The sequence below is a fragment of the Sceloporus occidentalis genome, unplaced genomic scaffold (assembly GCF_023333645.1).
Source record: "Sceloporus occidentalis isolate IW3139 unplaced genomic scaffold, rSceOcc1.0.p SCAF_11, whole genome shotgun sequence".
NCBI classification, from domain to species: Eukaryota; Metazoa; Chordata; class Lepidosauria; order Squamata; family Phrynosomatidae; genus Sceloporus; species Sceloporus occidentalis.
This window is the reverse complement of record NW_028316991.1, coordinates 334,921-349,766: the sequence shown is the minus strand read 5'-3', so window position 1 is coordinate 349,766 and position 14,846 is coordinate 334,921. Positions and strand designations below refer to the sequence as shown.

Sequence of the window (14,846 nt, the reverse complement as noted above, 5' to 3'; positions counted from 1 at the left end):
TTGTAGATTCATGGTTTATTTTTGGGAAAAGATACACTTAAGTAATTTATTACCAGTTAGTGTATTTTTGCAGATTTTTTTATTTGAAATAATTATGTGTTATTGTCTTTTTTAAAATGGACATAAAAATATATTATTTCAGTTTAGAGATTTGATCAAATAATCTTAAAAACTAAATATTCTTTATCACACAATTTGAGGACCAAAATTATCATTAGAATATAATTTAGAGCTTTTTTCTAATGGATTCATTTAGTTTTATCCCATAAGCATGCATTACATATTTCAAACAGTAGATAATATTTCACTAGCTGAGTCTTTCCCTCTTTTTCTCTCAAGCTGGTCAATATCAATTACATGAATTGGTCCTGTTTTCAAGATTAGGTCATCGGTATCCAGTTGGCTTCTTTCTTCATCTACTTCTGTGTATTTTCCCTTTGTTTTTTGTGTAGCATTTTTAAGTGCATCCTTTATATGCTGTTTGAGTTCAACATCAGGGCAATAAATGTAGTCATAAACTGCTCCAGCACACACTGCTCCAATAATTGGACCGATCCAGTAAATCTTAAAAAACAAACATAAACCCATCATGTAGGAGTTAACATTTCTCAAAATATATAAACTATAAAAGTAGCTCTTTTTACTCTAATAATGCTTTAAAATGCTTGTGTAAACATTTACATAATGCAGAGCCTCTTTTTTGATACCATTTTCCCTGATTTGAACGGTTTTGAAAAACATTAACAATTACGAAGTAGGGGTCATGTAATGATGCAAAGCACAATTCCATAAAATGAAAAATGCAGCTGCAGAACGGCAGTGGTGTCACATGATGGAAGAAGTTAGAACTATGCACCAATGATTTGATCCTTACAATTTTACACCTAAAAAAACACAATTTTTGCTGTTATACACAAGACAACTAGGAGATTTCAATTTTGTCTAGCCCTTTTCATTTTTTCACATACTGTAGAAGTGACCACCAGATGTGACATCAGATTTAAGAAAAGTCCTAGTGTTTCTAGTGCCTAGGTGAATTATGTCTCCTGCTCCCCTTACTGTACCTGCATGCACTTGCTTCCAAACATAGTAGAAAACCTAGTGGCCCTTCAGTAACACATAGAGCTACACCTAATTATATCCAACACCTTGTTTCACCTCTATGTGGAGCAACACAAAACAGTATTGAAGGATATACTAGTCCCCACATGAACCATTAAACACTAGCCCCACATACTTTACCATATAACATTTGAAAGGAGATTAGGGATTTTTCCTTTAAACAAACATTGTTTGAAAGTTTGTAAAACTAGATTAAATCATTTGTAGTAAAATTACCCAATGGTTTTCCCATTTCCAAAGAATGACAGCAGGTCCTAGGGATCTGGCAGGATTCATGCTAGCTCCAGTGTAATTAATCTGTGTGAACAGTTAAAAAAAAGTATGTTATATTTTCTTACTTACTAAGTATTGTAATGGACAAAACAGGCTTGTAAAACAAATCTAAAATAATGTTTCAGATAATTAGACATGGTAAATAATATACATGTTTTTTTACTGTTTTAGAATACCTACATATTTTTCAATCTGAACATGAGGCCTCTGAGGTCTGAAAAGCTTAAGTAATTATATTGTTTTTTATGTTAGTCCAATAAAAGGTAAGATACTATGAGACAGTCTAGTAAATCAGGTGTGTTTGACAAGATCTCCCTGCAGGGAAATTGTGTTTTGTTTACATGCTAATATTTAACAATAAATTAACATTGTTTCCATTAACATGGCTTCCATGCTATAGCTTTTGTGGCAGGATACTACATTTTTCAACTTTCAGTCTTTAGTACTACAGTCAATAATAAGTCTGCTAACAGTTTTGCCAGAACACTCTGAAACGCTTTATATAATATCGGGTTTATCCCATTTGGTCCCATTGTATCAAATGGGGTGTATCTCTTTTAACTCCTTACCCGGACCAGGTTGTTTTTTATTTTTTTGTACCCTTCGTGACCAAGGCTGTTTTAAAACTTTTGCAGTGCTCATGTTTAGCTGTAATTTTCTTTACTTTCATTTAGTAAACATACACAAGGTATATATTGTTGTTTTTTTTCAGAACAAGAAGGGCAAAAAGCACTTTTATTTAAAAAATAGTTTACTCATCTACAAAAGCTAATGAAAAAAATCTAGATTCTCCTATTTGTCGTATTGCTATTTTAAAAGAATTTTTTCCAAATCTGGTCATTCTGCCCACATGTGCTACTTGGGACATCTTTGAAGTTGGCCAATGCAATTTACCCCATCAAACCATATATTTTTGACACCTCAAGGTATCTCAAATGCACTTATTCTACTACCACCCTTTGTCAAACTTTGTGGCAGTATTTTTTTTTACACAAATTGTAATTCAGGTTTATATTTACAGCTCCTGAAATATGTCACTTAAAAACAACACCCCAATATGTGTTCAGACACCTCAAGGTATTTCAAATGCTGGTATTTTAACCCTTTCCGTGGGACCTGGTCAATTCAATTTGTCCTATTAAACCATACATTTCAAAGCATTACAGCAACACCATTTATAACCATTTATCTGTTCATTTTAACAGATGTATTTAGACATTCCTGAACATCTCCAGAAAAAAACAGCTATTCATGCATATCAGTTGTCACATAGCCATTCCTAGGTTCCTGTGGCTCCACCACCAAGTATAGAATTTACCAAGTATAGAACAGTGGGACAGTGGAATATTTGTTTCCTCTGTGTGATACATTACTGGATTAATAGTTAACACAATGGGTGTTCTTTAGACCATGAGCCTTATTTATTCCATGAATGTTCAGAAATGGGTTAGCGCATGTCTTTGTTTTTCAGACACCGGCCCTTTAACTCAGCACAAACCAAAACTAACATGTAACAAACAAAAACCTATCTATGTTTGGAGAACCTACTAAACAGGACCAAGGCTTCTTTCTACCTGCCCAATCCTTAGCTATAACATGGCTCTTAGGCACAAAAGTAAAGTATACTTGCAGCCAGCAATTGCAAACGCCTATGAGGTGACCCACTCAGTACGTTTAGAGCTTCCTCTTTAAAAATACACACCCTTCCCCTGAATGGTATATTATCCCTATGTATACCTGATGGCCTATTTTAACCTGTCACTGACATAGTGGTTATGCACAACTTCCCCTTTGCATCTTAATAATCTGTCACAGACAGTAATGGATCTTCCCAAAAGTGTCTGCCCTGCCAAAATTTCTTATTTGCAAATTAGTAATCCTCTGTCTGCCCTAACAGTAGGATATTACAAGAGGACACCAACTGATTGGGACAAACTACCTCCAAGGGGCTATGAAAAACTGATCATTATACGTTTCATTGCAATTATTGCTGTATATGTATCAGTTTGTTTTTGGCCCATTTGTTTTCGGTGCTTGCCCATTGGCAAGAAATTGGTCCAGGCAAAAATCCGAGGGTCCTTTTAATTCGGGAACGAAATTCGCTGAACAATGGCCACATTCACTCTAATTTACTCACTCATTCTCATTCACACACCTCTCAATGTTCGCAGAAGTGGTAGTGGTCGACAGAGAAGGAAGGAAAACACTTAACCCCTTCAATCCCATGGGGTTTTTGGTACCTCAAGTCCCAGAGCAATTTTGCCATTTTTGCGCTATGTTGATTCAGCAATTATTTTCCTTTCCTGTGAATAGTGTACCCATGTAAACTATATATTGTTTTTTCAAGGAAAGGTAGAGCTTTCTTTTGATACCATATTTGGATGATTAGCTGAACATTTAGAATGAGAAATTCAGTAAAAACTAGCGAATTTTTTTAAAAAAAATTCCCTCTGAATCCTCACATAATTAGGCAAAGTGATGGAAAATCCCCTCCCAGTTTATCAATTCAGGTGTCCTGATTTCAGAAATACCTAAATTATATCGATTTTCCATACTTTCCTGGCACCAGGGAACATACTATAAGGTGTACATTTTTTGTATAATTTTTATGCCTATGGCTTAACGGTTTTGGGGGTTGTGAACGGGGGCAGGAGGGTCATACTGGGTAGATGTTATGCTAGGGCAATGGGATGTAAGGTTTTTTAATTTTTTTATTATTATCTTTTTAATACATTTTTTAAGTTTTTTATTTAATTTTTTTGTATTTTATATATAATTTATGTATTTATGTATAATTTTATTAAATGGTTAGAGGTCCTCTTAGGGACCTCCTGAACATGTTATTAATGCCAGTGATGTCATTGTGATGTCATTAGCTCACTTTATTATTTGTTTTTTAGTATTATTTATATTATTATTTTAATGATTTTTTTATTATTACTTTTTTAAATTTTTTTTTCTCCTTCTCTGTTTCAGGACGGGAGGGGGCTGAGAGACATTGTTTCTCACTCCCCTCCCCGCTATCCCTCTGCACCGATCACACTGTGATCTCTATGCAGGTCCTCACAGATGTGCATAGAGATCGCATCGTCTGTGCCTCATCGGAGGACAGGATATCCTCTGCAGCCTGATCTCCCGTGCAGCGGCAGGGATGTCTCCCTGAAGCTGCAAGAAGGGCTGGACGTACCGTTACGTCCATAGGGGATTCTTGGGGTGCGTTTTTTGGACGTACCGGTACATCCATAGAGGATTGAAGGGGTTAAAGATCATGAAATCAAGAGAGTTAACAGGATGAAAGAGTGCAAGAGTGAGTGAGAGTCTGTGAGAGTGTCGGGATCCAGCCGTGCAAACTGCCAGGCGTGGCTGCCCCTTTAACAGGTCTGCCTGGAGTTGAACTCCTCTCCACAGCTTGCTGTTTTGTTTACTTGTGTGTCTGTATTTTATGTACCTTTGCCCTCTTTGCCTTATTCATCTGAGGATCTCGGCTCCTCGCTCCATCCCGTGTTCCTTGCATTGTTCCCGGTCCTTTGTGGCGTCCTGTACCATGTATGTCTTGTTATGTTTAGAATCCGTGTTCTGTGTATTTATGTTCAACTGTGTTGGTTATGCTATATTGAGGCCTCCCTCACCTATGTCATTAACACACCTGACCGAATCAACAGGCTTTATATCCCTGCCTCTCAGTAACAGAGGGGTGAGTTACTTTGGAGCTATAGTTCATGACTCTGGATCTGTCTCTTGGATTTACCATTTTGCCTGCCTGTTACCTTTTTGACCTGGACTGCCTATTGGATTTATCCCTTATGCTTGCTACCCATCCCAGACCCTTTTGGATTCTTACCTGGACTATTCTAACTGAGATGTTCCTGCTTTGTTTAATATATTCAAACATTCAGCTTTTGTCTCATTTGTGAAGTGTGTGTCTATCATTGTGTGCATTCTTACACTCCTGCGCCCTGGACTCCAACATACCCTCTGCCAACTCCACCTCCTTCCGGCTGCAGCGGAAGGAGACGCCAACCCACTGCCCCGGCAATACAGCAGGAAATTGGAAGCACTGGTAAGTGTGTGTGTGCGTGTGTGTGTTAAATGGGGGCATAGGGCATTTCTGGAATGCCTTATACCCCTATATGCCACTCTGGCACTTAGGGGGTTAAAGGCATATTATGGGGCAGAGTGGCATATAGGGAGGTATAAGGCATTTCAGGATTTAATAGAGCACTCTGTTTTTTTTAACCCCCTAAATGCCAGAGTGGCATATAGGGGTATAAGGCATTTCTGGAGGCAGAGTGCTCTATACAATGCCTTTTAACTCCCTTAATGCCACTCTGGTGTCGTCTTATAATCAGGGTTGTCTTATAATCGAGCAAATACGGTATATGTTTTAATATCCATATGTTTAATGTTGTGTGTCTAAATGCCACATAAATGTGAATATTTTTGCTCTTCTAAACATGTTTATATGTTTATTTTTTCATTTTCAGATACCTTTTCTGTATTTATGCAGGATTAATAAAGACAATATAGTGACAGGGAAAAGTTCGTATGTGTCCTAAAATCTTGATGTTGACATACATATGCACTAGCTACTGTATATTCAGAATGCATTTTAACAGTATTTGAAAGAGAGAAGTTTTTCTAGCTATAAGAACATTAATAATGAATGGAAGCAATAAAAAATAATACATTCAAACCGATAACATGAGTTCACACATTCAAAATATAGGTGAAAAGAGCGGCTTGGCTCTTTTTTGTTGAGTCTGGGTGCTGTATGAAATATTCATTGGAACTGTGATGTATTGCCTAGTAGTGTGCAGGTGTATGCAATGATAAATATGAATGCTACAGAGTGATGTAGGTGTTAGCATAAAATAATCTAAAGTGTGAGTTGTGGGGACCAGACACAGAAAAAATATTGCTGTTACTGAATGCAAGTACACAGCTCTCCTTAAAGTTTAGTAGTGCATTACATGTTGCAAATCACTTGACAAGTCCAGGCTTCTTGGAAGGCACATACGGTACATGCTAAAAAAAGAATGTTTGTACATTTGCACATAGTTTGTACAGGCTGTAAGGTCTCACAGCCAGAAACTAGTTTCCTAATATATTCGTACCTATGGTACCCAAATCAGAATGTCTACAGACACATCTAGCATTGCATTTTAACTAATTACTTCTAGTAATGTGGCCATTATTAAGGTACATCATTTTCAGATTTTGCTTAGAATCCCTTTTTAAACCAAAAAGGAGCAATTAGTATCCTCACAATCACGTGGCACTGTGTCAAAGGCTATAAAGTCCCTGAATATTAAAAAGATCATGTAGAGGCTTCTGATGATGTCCAATGTATATTGCACATAGAATGTATATAATTCGGGAGAAAGTATTGGAGGTATAATTATCTATACTCTGAAAACAGCTATTAAGGGGCAGTTTTTAATTCACTAATTAAGTCTCTCTAAATGTCTAGAAAGTACCGTATTTGCTCGATTATAAGACAAGGTTTTTTCCAGAGCAAATGCTCTGAAAAATACAGCTCGTCTTATAATCAAGGTCTTCTTCTAATAAGACCTCATTCTGCTGGGGCCAGGCTGCTTACCGGGCTTTGGTCATGAGCAGCGTCACTAGTGATGTCCGGATCATGAACGAATCGTTCATTTGATCCGGTTCTTTTTAGTGATCCGGATGAGTCGGTTCACTAGACTGAACGATTCGTTTGTAGCGGTTCAGTCTGTGAATCATCATGCAGCTGTAACCTGATCCTAGAGCTGTGAGTCATCTGCAGAGCACTCTGGGGTCAGGTTACAGCTCATTAATTCTCACAGGAACGATGACTCATAGAGTCAGAGATTCGTTCAAAGAGTCGAATGATCCGAAGAGTCGAATGAACCGAAGAGTCGAATGAACCGAAGAGTCGAATGAACCAAAGAGTCGAATGAACCGAAGAGTCGAATGATTCGAATCTTACAGGGATCCGGATCTTACAAGGATCCGAATCTTACAGAGATTCGAATCATTCAGAGAAAATCACTGATACCATACTTTTATAAATAAATACATTAATAATGTTCACACTGTCCCCAGGATTTAGATTCCCCTGAGTTTGCCCCCCTTTACCTATAACTGCACCTACAGTTAACTTTATTAAATTAATTAAATTAACCCTCAATCATCAGCATAAAATTAACCCTTATACCCCATCAACCATAACTGCCCCTGAAATTAACCGTAAAGATCCCATTAACCATAACGGCCCCTGAAATTAACCCTAAAGACCCCATTAACCACAACGGCCCCTGAAATTAACCCTAAATACTCCATTAACCATAACTGCCCCTAAATTAATTGCATGTACTCCAGATAAATTACCTAATAAATTGGTATGGTTGATGGGGTCTTTAGTGTTAATTTGGGGGCAGTTATGCTTAATGGGGTGTTTAAGGATAATTTAGGGGCAGTTATGCTTAATGGGGTCTTTAGTGTTAATTTAGGGGCAGTTATGCTTAATGGGGTGTTTAAGGATAATTTAGGGGCAGTTATGCTTAATGGGGTCTTTAGTGTTAATTTAGGGGCAGTTATGCTTAATGAGGTGTTTAGGGTTAATTTGGGGGCAGTTATGCTTAATGGGTCTTTAGTGTTAATTTAGGGGCAGTTATGCTTAATGAGGTGTTTAGGGTTAATTTGGGGGCAGTTATGCTTAATGGGGTTTTTAGTGTTAATTTAGGGGCATTTATGCTTAATGAGGTGTTTAGGGTTAATTTGGGGGCAGTTATGCTTAATGGGGTGTTTAGGGTTAATTTGGGGCAGTTATGCTTAATGGGGTCTTTAGTGTTAATTTGGGGGCAGTTATGCTTAAAGGGGTCTTTAGTGTTTATTTGGGGGCAGTTATGCTTAATGGGGTGTTTAGGGTTAATTTGGGGGCAGTTATGCTTAATGGGGTGTTAAGGGTTAATTTTAGGGGCAGTCATGGTTGATGGGGTGTTAAGGGTTAATTTTAGGGCAGTCATGGTTGATGGGGTGTTTAGGGTTAATTTAATGGTGAGGGTTAATTTAATTAATTTAATAAAGTTAGCTTAAGGTGCAGTTGCAGGTAAAGGGGAATGTAAATCCTGGGGGCAGTGATTATGAATGTATTATTTATAACAGTATGGTGACATTCTCTGAATGATTACAATGCCAATGAAGGCAGAGAGTCGTTCAAAGATCCGGATCTTACAATGATCCGGATCTTACAATGATCCGGATCTTACAATGATCCGGATCTTACAATGATCCGGATCTTACAGTGATCCGGATCACTGTAAGATTCGGATCCCTGTAAGATCCGAATCTTTGAACGACTCTCTGCCTTCATTGACATCACTGGAGGCAGGGGGGAGGATTCATAATGAAAGGGGCGGGGCCAATCGTTAGTGTGCCTGCACGGAGTTACTGGAAAACAGTAACTCCGTGCAGACACACTGAGTGATCCGAAGATCCGGATCATGAATCGGATCATTTCAGTGAACGAATCGAAATGATCCGATTCACTTTAATGATCCGAACTTCCCATCACTAAGCGTCACTGCTACTAGCAGCAGGAGAACAGGAAGCTAGCACAGTCCTCACATAACTCTGCCTCCCCCCTCCTTCCTCTGGGGGCGGGGCCAGAGAAGTTGCTCGCACAGCCGGACCTCTGCAGAAGTCTGCGAGTGGGAGATCTGCAGTTCAGGTAAGGGGGTGGGGGAGGGTTTTTGCGCAAGTATGTGTGATTAATGGAATGAATGAGTATTTAAATGTTTGTGAATGAGTCTGTGTGTGTGATAGCATGGATGTGTAAGGGGGGTGGTGGTGGTAGCATGGCATAGGGAGGCTGTAATCACACTACTATCATCCCCAGGTTCCAGCATGTACTGGCTGTCTTGGCTTGATAGGAGTGTGATTGCTGTTAGCAGTTATATATATATATCTCCAGAAATGCATTTTAACCCCCTATATGCCACTCAGCCCCATGATATGTCTTTTAACCCCCTATATGCCAGAGTGGCATATAGGGGTATAAGGCATATCATGGGGCAGAGGGGCATATAGGGGGTTAAAAGGCATATCATGGGGCACAGTGGCATATAGGAGGGTATAAGACATTTCTGGAGGCAGAGTGGCATATAGAGGGTTAAAAGGCACATCATGGGGCAGAGTGGCAAATAGGGAGGTATAAGGCATTTCTGGGGGCAGAGTGGCAAGCCTGGGGGCAGATGTGCATAACGGGGGGGGCAGGTTGGCAAATAAAAGGAAATAAAAAATATATTTTTTTCTCAATCATAGCTTTTATTAAATATGAAAATAAGTTTACATGAATTAATATTTACTGGTAAAACTTTTTTCCTATAGGGTAGTCTCATATTCAGGCTTTTTGTTTTTTTCCTAAATTAATATTTTGATTTTGGGGGGTCGTCTTATAATCAGGGTCGTCTTATAATCGAGCAAATACGGTAATTAGCATTCCTATCTCACATATTATAATATAATGGAACCAAAATTCTAAATCTAATATGGTCGTGTTGCCCAGTAATGGTAGTGTAATGTTTGTTAATTCTATTTAAAAAAAATTGCGCAAGTTCAATACGCATACATATACAATAAAAAATATATCATTTATATAAAAAAGACATTTTTTTTAGAAAAATTTAAGTATTTGTATACTTACTGCAAACAAGTGTCCAATCATTACAGAAATTCCAATTACCAATGGCTGTTTATTCTTGTTCTTTGGATCACAGGCTGCACTAATAGTGAAAACTAATTGAAATGTAGTTATAAGCTCTATAAGAAGTCCACAACCAACTGAAAGGCTTTCATTCACCTATGAATGAGATGTTAAAAATGTTAAAGGTTATTAATTACTTTTCTCTCTCTAATGCAGCCGGTACTAAACATCATTGTACTAAACAGTAAACATTTTCTCTACGTAACCTTAAGAGATCAAATTTTAGCTTTGTGTAAATAATAACAGATCATGAGCACAATTTTGTATGACTCCACTTACATTATTCTTCTTTAATGATAAATAATATATATAATATTAGAATTTTGTTAGTAAAAAAGACAGAATTGAAAATAATCTAAGTTACATATTTAGGGAGTTATATATAAAATCTATTTGGTTACTATAACGATAAGCAATCTATTCAACCAAATAATTTTTTATACATAACCACAATTTTTAAGTATATTTATTTAACTTGTCTCCATCACCTAAATTTATGACCCAAAACGCATACCATTCGTTGAATAGTGATTATATTCATGGAAACTAAGAGAGCACAATATATAGAGTTTTTTTTGAGAGGAAATGCCTCTGAAATAGAGGTCTATTTGACTAAGATCCAGATCCCCCGCAGCGCTGCAGGGGACCTGGACCCTCCTCTCTGGCAGCCAGTCATATAAGGTGGTATAAGGCATATACGGAGTAGCAAGCCGTGGGGCAGATGTGCATAACTGGAATAAAAGGAAATAAAAACAAAAAATGCATTTTTCTCAATCATAGTTTTTATTAAATATGAAAAAATACTTTACATGCAAATTAATATTTACTAATAAAACTTCTTTCCTATAGGATAGTCTTATATTAAGGCTTTTTCTTTTTTTTTCTAACTGAATATTCAAATTTTGTGTGGGCATCTTATAATCGGACAAATAGGGTAAGTACCAGTCATTATGATAACAACAAAATAAATAATAAAGTTAAAAAAAAATATCCTGAACAGTTGGCGTAAATCAATCCAAGCACTCTCCAAAGTAGCGTAGTAAAACCAAAGATGTATTTGTTTAAGTGGGAGAGATGAAATGCTTTATCACGGTTCTGGTGACCTTTTGTTTTAAAAAAAAATAAAAATGTTTTTTTCCATTTCCTAGTATTTGTATCCAGAAAAACATTGTTATGCAATTTGTGGTATAGCATTAAATGATTTTCAGTCTGCTTTTTCTTAACCCCTTTGTGACAATGGCTGTTTTATCATTTCTGCGGTGCTCGTGTTTAGCTGTAATTTTCTTCTTTCCCGTTTTTTCAGGACAAGAAGTGCTTTCTTTTGTCATTATTTTGATTATTTGATTTTTACTTGAAAAATATTTTACTTATCTATAAAAGCTAATGAAACAACCTGCTAAATAGGCCCTACTATTTGTCCTGAGCTTTGAAATACCCAAAATTTTTATGTTTTTCTTGCTTTTTTCTGCAAGTTATTGGGCAATAAGTGCAAGTAGCGTTTTGCTATTTCAAATTTTTTTTCCAAATCTCGTAATTCTTCCTCCATATGCCATTTCGGGTATCTTTGAAGCTGACCAATGCAATTTACCCCATCAAACCATATATACACCCCAGGGTATTTCAAATACTAGAATTTTAATGCTTTCAATGCACTAATTCTACCACCAGTCTTTGTCAAACTTTGTGGTAGTAATTTTTTTGCATTTTATTTCACACCCATTTTATTCAGATATGAATTTACAGCTTCTGGTATATGCCACTGTCACACCCCAATATGTGTTCAGCAACATCTTCTGAGTGCATGGCTTGGCTGGCTGTTTGAGGGCAAAAGGGCCACATTTGAGGCATGTGCATTTTTCAATATTGAACTTTGGTGATCTACTGTCCATGCCCTATTTAGTAAATGTTTGAGCTGGGCCAATTCAATGTGCCCTACAAAACCATATATTTTTGAAAACTAGACACCCCAGGGTATTTCAAATGCTGGTATTTTAACACATTGTACCACCAGCCTTCATCAAGGGGTTAATTTAAATACCATAGGTATAACAAAACAAGAAACATTTTTCCAGATGTTTAAGCATGTCAGCCCATGTTATTGCTGGATTTTTACAGCACAGAAAAACAAGGATACATCGGTCAGCCATAACATTATGACCACCTGTCTAATATTGTGTAGGTTCCCCTTTTGCCGCAAAAACAGCCCTGACCCGTGACTCCACTAGACCACTGAAGTTGTGCTGGGGTATCTGACACCAAGACTAAGCAGCAGATCCTTTAAGTCCTGTAAGCCGTGAAGTGGGGCCTCCATGGATGCATCCTGGTGCCATGTATTCTCCAGGTAAGCAACGCACCCGGCCATCCATGTGATGTAAAAGAGAACGTGATTCATCAGACCGGGCCACTTTCTTCCACTGCTCCATGGTCCAGTTCTTATGCTCATGTGCCCATTGTAGCCTCTTTAGGCAGTGGACACGGGTCAGCATGGACACCCTGACAGGGTGTACTGTGTGTTCTGACACCTTTCTATCAGAACCAGCATTAACTTTTTCATCAATTTGAGCTACAGTAGCTGTGTTGAATTTGACCATACGGGCCAGCGCCCCACCCCATGCATCAATGAGCCTTGGACGCCCATGACTCTGGTACCGGTTCACCGCTTTTTCTTCCTTGGGTGACTTTTGATAGGTACTGACTACTGCAGGCCAGAAACACCCCACACGAGCTGCAGTGTTGGAGATTCTCTGACCCAGTTGTCTAGACATCAATATTTGACCCCTGTCAAAGTCAGATCCTTATGCTTGCCCATTTTTCCTGCTTCTAACACATTAACTTTGAGGACGAAATGACAAAAGTTGCTGCCATGATAACAAGTTTACCAGTGTTATTCACTTCACCTGTCAGTGGTCATAATATTATGGCTGGTCGATGTAGGTTCTAACAGGCAACTAACTTATACATAAATTGGCTGATTTGGCCTACAGAGCATTCAGCAGTAGAGCGTTGAATTCTCAATGTTCCCAAGGATACAGGTACACTGAAGGGAAAATCAAATAATACTGTCTAAGGGCAGTCTGGGCCTGCAGGATGCAGCTGTTATGTTTTTGGGTCATTGACTGACATACATGTTTAGGGCCATTATATTACTTGGTCATTTGGGTAGTTTTTCTCCTCGGGATGAAAGTTGACAGCCTTGCCTGTTCAGGGTATTGTATAACGGTCGGACTTGTTTGTTACTAATGACAAAGGTCGTTTTCAATCCAAGGTGTCATTAATCTTTAAAATACGATGTAGCCTAAACCAAAATAAGATTTACATAGCCAACTAATCCAGTCAAAACCATGAGTCAATTCCAGCCATCTAATCCTAATTGCATTGGCTGCATTGTATGTTATTATTGGATGAAGTAAGCAGTATTTGGATATTTTTTCAGTGGAAATGATATTTATTTCAGGGACTATAATTTCTTCCTCTGTTGTCTGTTTGTGTTGAAACACTAGTGGCACCTGAAAGCAGTTCAATGAAAATATACATTTTTAAAATTTGTAAAAGGCAAGGTAAGCTACTAAGCCTTAAAAGTAAAGGGAAAAATAATTCACTAAAATAATACATTCTTTTAGTCAAAGCTGATACCTTTTAGTAGGTCAACATAAAAAAAGACATATGTCACTCTTCCATAATAAGTGAATACAGCAGTGATTCGAAGCAGTACAGAAAACTGCGAGCAGCCTTTTTTTTACAGCTTTGTTAAACAGCACTAACTAAGGTACACAAACTATATATATATTTCTAATAATTTTATGTTTGGAATATCTATAGTGACAAATTGTAGACTTTAAATATTTTTAAAAGGTTAATACGTTAAATCATGTTTATTATAATTACTCTTTTTATACACAGAATTGTCCATATGATACCAAGAAAGAAAAAAACATTTACTTTCAATAAAATGGGCATATATATTTACCTTGGTTACTCCTAGGTTGCCAATTACATTTAAAGGTGTAATAAGGTACAGAAGACCGGCTCCTGAGATAGCACCCAAGCATTGAGCAATAATGTAGAATACTGCCTTGGCAAGTGTTATCTTCCTGGTGCATACAAATGCAATAGTGACTGCAGGGTTGATGTGAGCACCGCTAATGTGTCCAAAACAATGCACCACGGTAACAATGCTGAACCCAAAACAAAGAGAGATACGTACAACATCTACTCTTTCTAGACTGTCTCCCGCACCCCAGTTGATTGTTGATCCAAGAACAAAAAGTAGAAACATGACCATGGCCACAAATTCTCCAGAAACTGCTTTCCAAAATTGTTGTGTCCATACTCCTTTAAATGCTGCCATTGTTGTTCTGTGCAGTATAGATTCCTGGTATGGAAATGGAGATATTCTGATGAAATATAACTTAACAGTATAACCATTAACATAGGTATATCTTTGAACTCACCAGATCAGTCTTCTAGGTTCAGAATTTGACAGCTGAAATGCAGTATATTCTAAAGTACCGATACATTTTGCTTAACTATAAAAATATATAGGCATCTATAAATCTGCCACATTGTACATTAAAGGTACTGTTCCACATAGAGAAAACATTCATTGCAATCTCTAGTATATAACGATCTATAAATGAAAAACTCTATAGACAACAGTGTAGATAACAGTTTCTAATTCCTGACTCTAATTAGCTTTTGTGAAGTG

General features: G+C 37.4%; 1 protein-coding gene across 1 annotated transcript; it reads right to left on the bottom strand.

The window, feature by feature from the left end:
- Positions 1-285: 285 nt before the first annotated feature.
- Positions 286-14,489, bottom strand: LOC149305397 (aquaporin-4-like). Its single transcript, XM_089477334.1, has 4 exons — positions 14,109-14,489; positions 10,082-10,237; positions 1,339-1,419; positions 286-564 (listed from the first exon to the last, which is right to left on the bottom strand). The coding sequence occupies exons 1-4, from the start codon at positions 14,487-14,489 to the stop codon at positions 286-288; spliced, it is 897 nt and encodes a 298-aa protein (XP_089333460.1).
- Positions 14,490-14,846: the final 357 nt, after the last annotated feature.

Coding starts and splice junctions, on each gene's coding strand:
- LOC149305397 (XM_089477334.1), bottom strand. CDS start 14,489: ATGGCAGCATTTAAAGGAGTATGGACACAACAATTTTGGAAAGCAGTT. Junction 10,238..14,108: donor GCAACCTAGGAGTAACCAAG/GTAAATATATAT, acceptor TCTCATTCATAG/GTGAATGAAAGCCTTTCAGT. Junction 565..1,338: donor GGAAATGGGAAAACCATTGG/GTAATTTTACTA, acceptor TTGTTTTTTAAG/ATTTACTGGATCGGTCCAAT.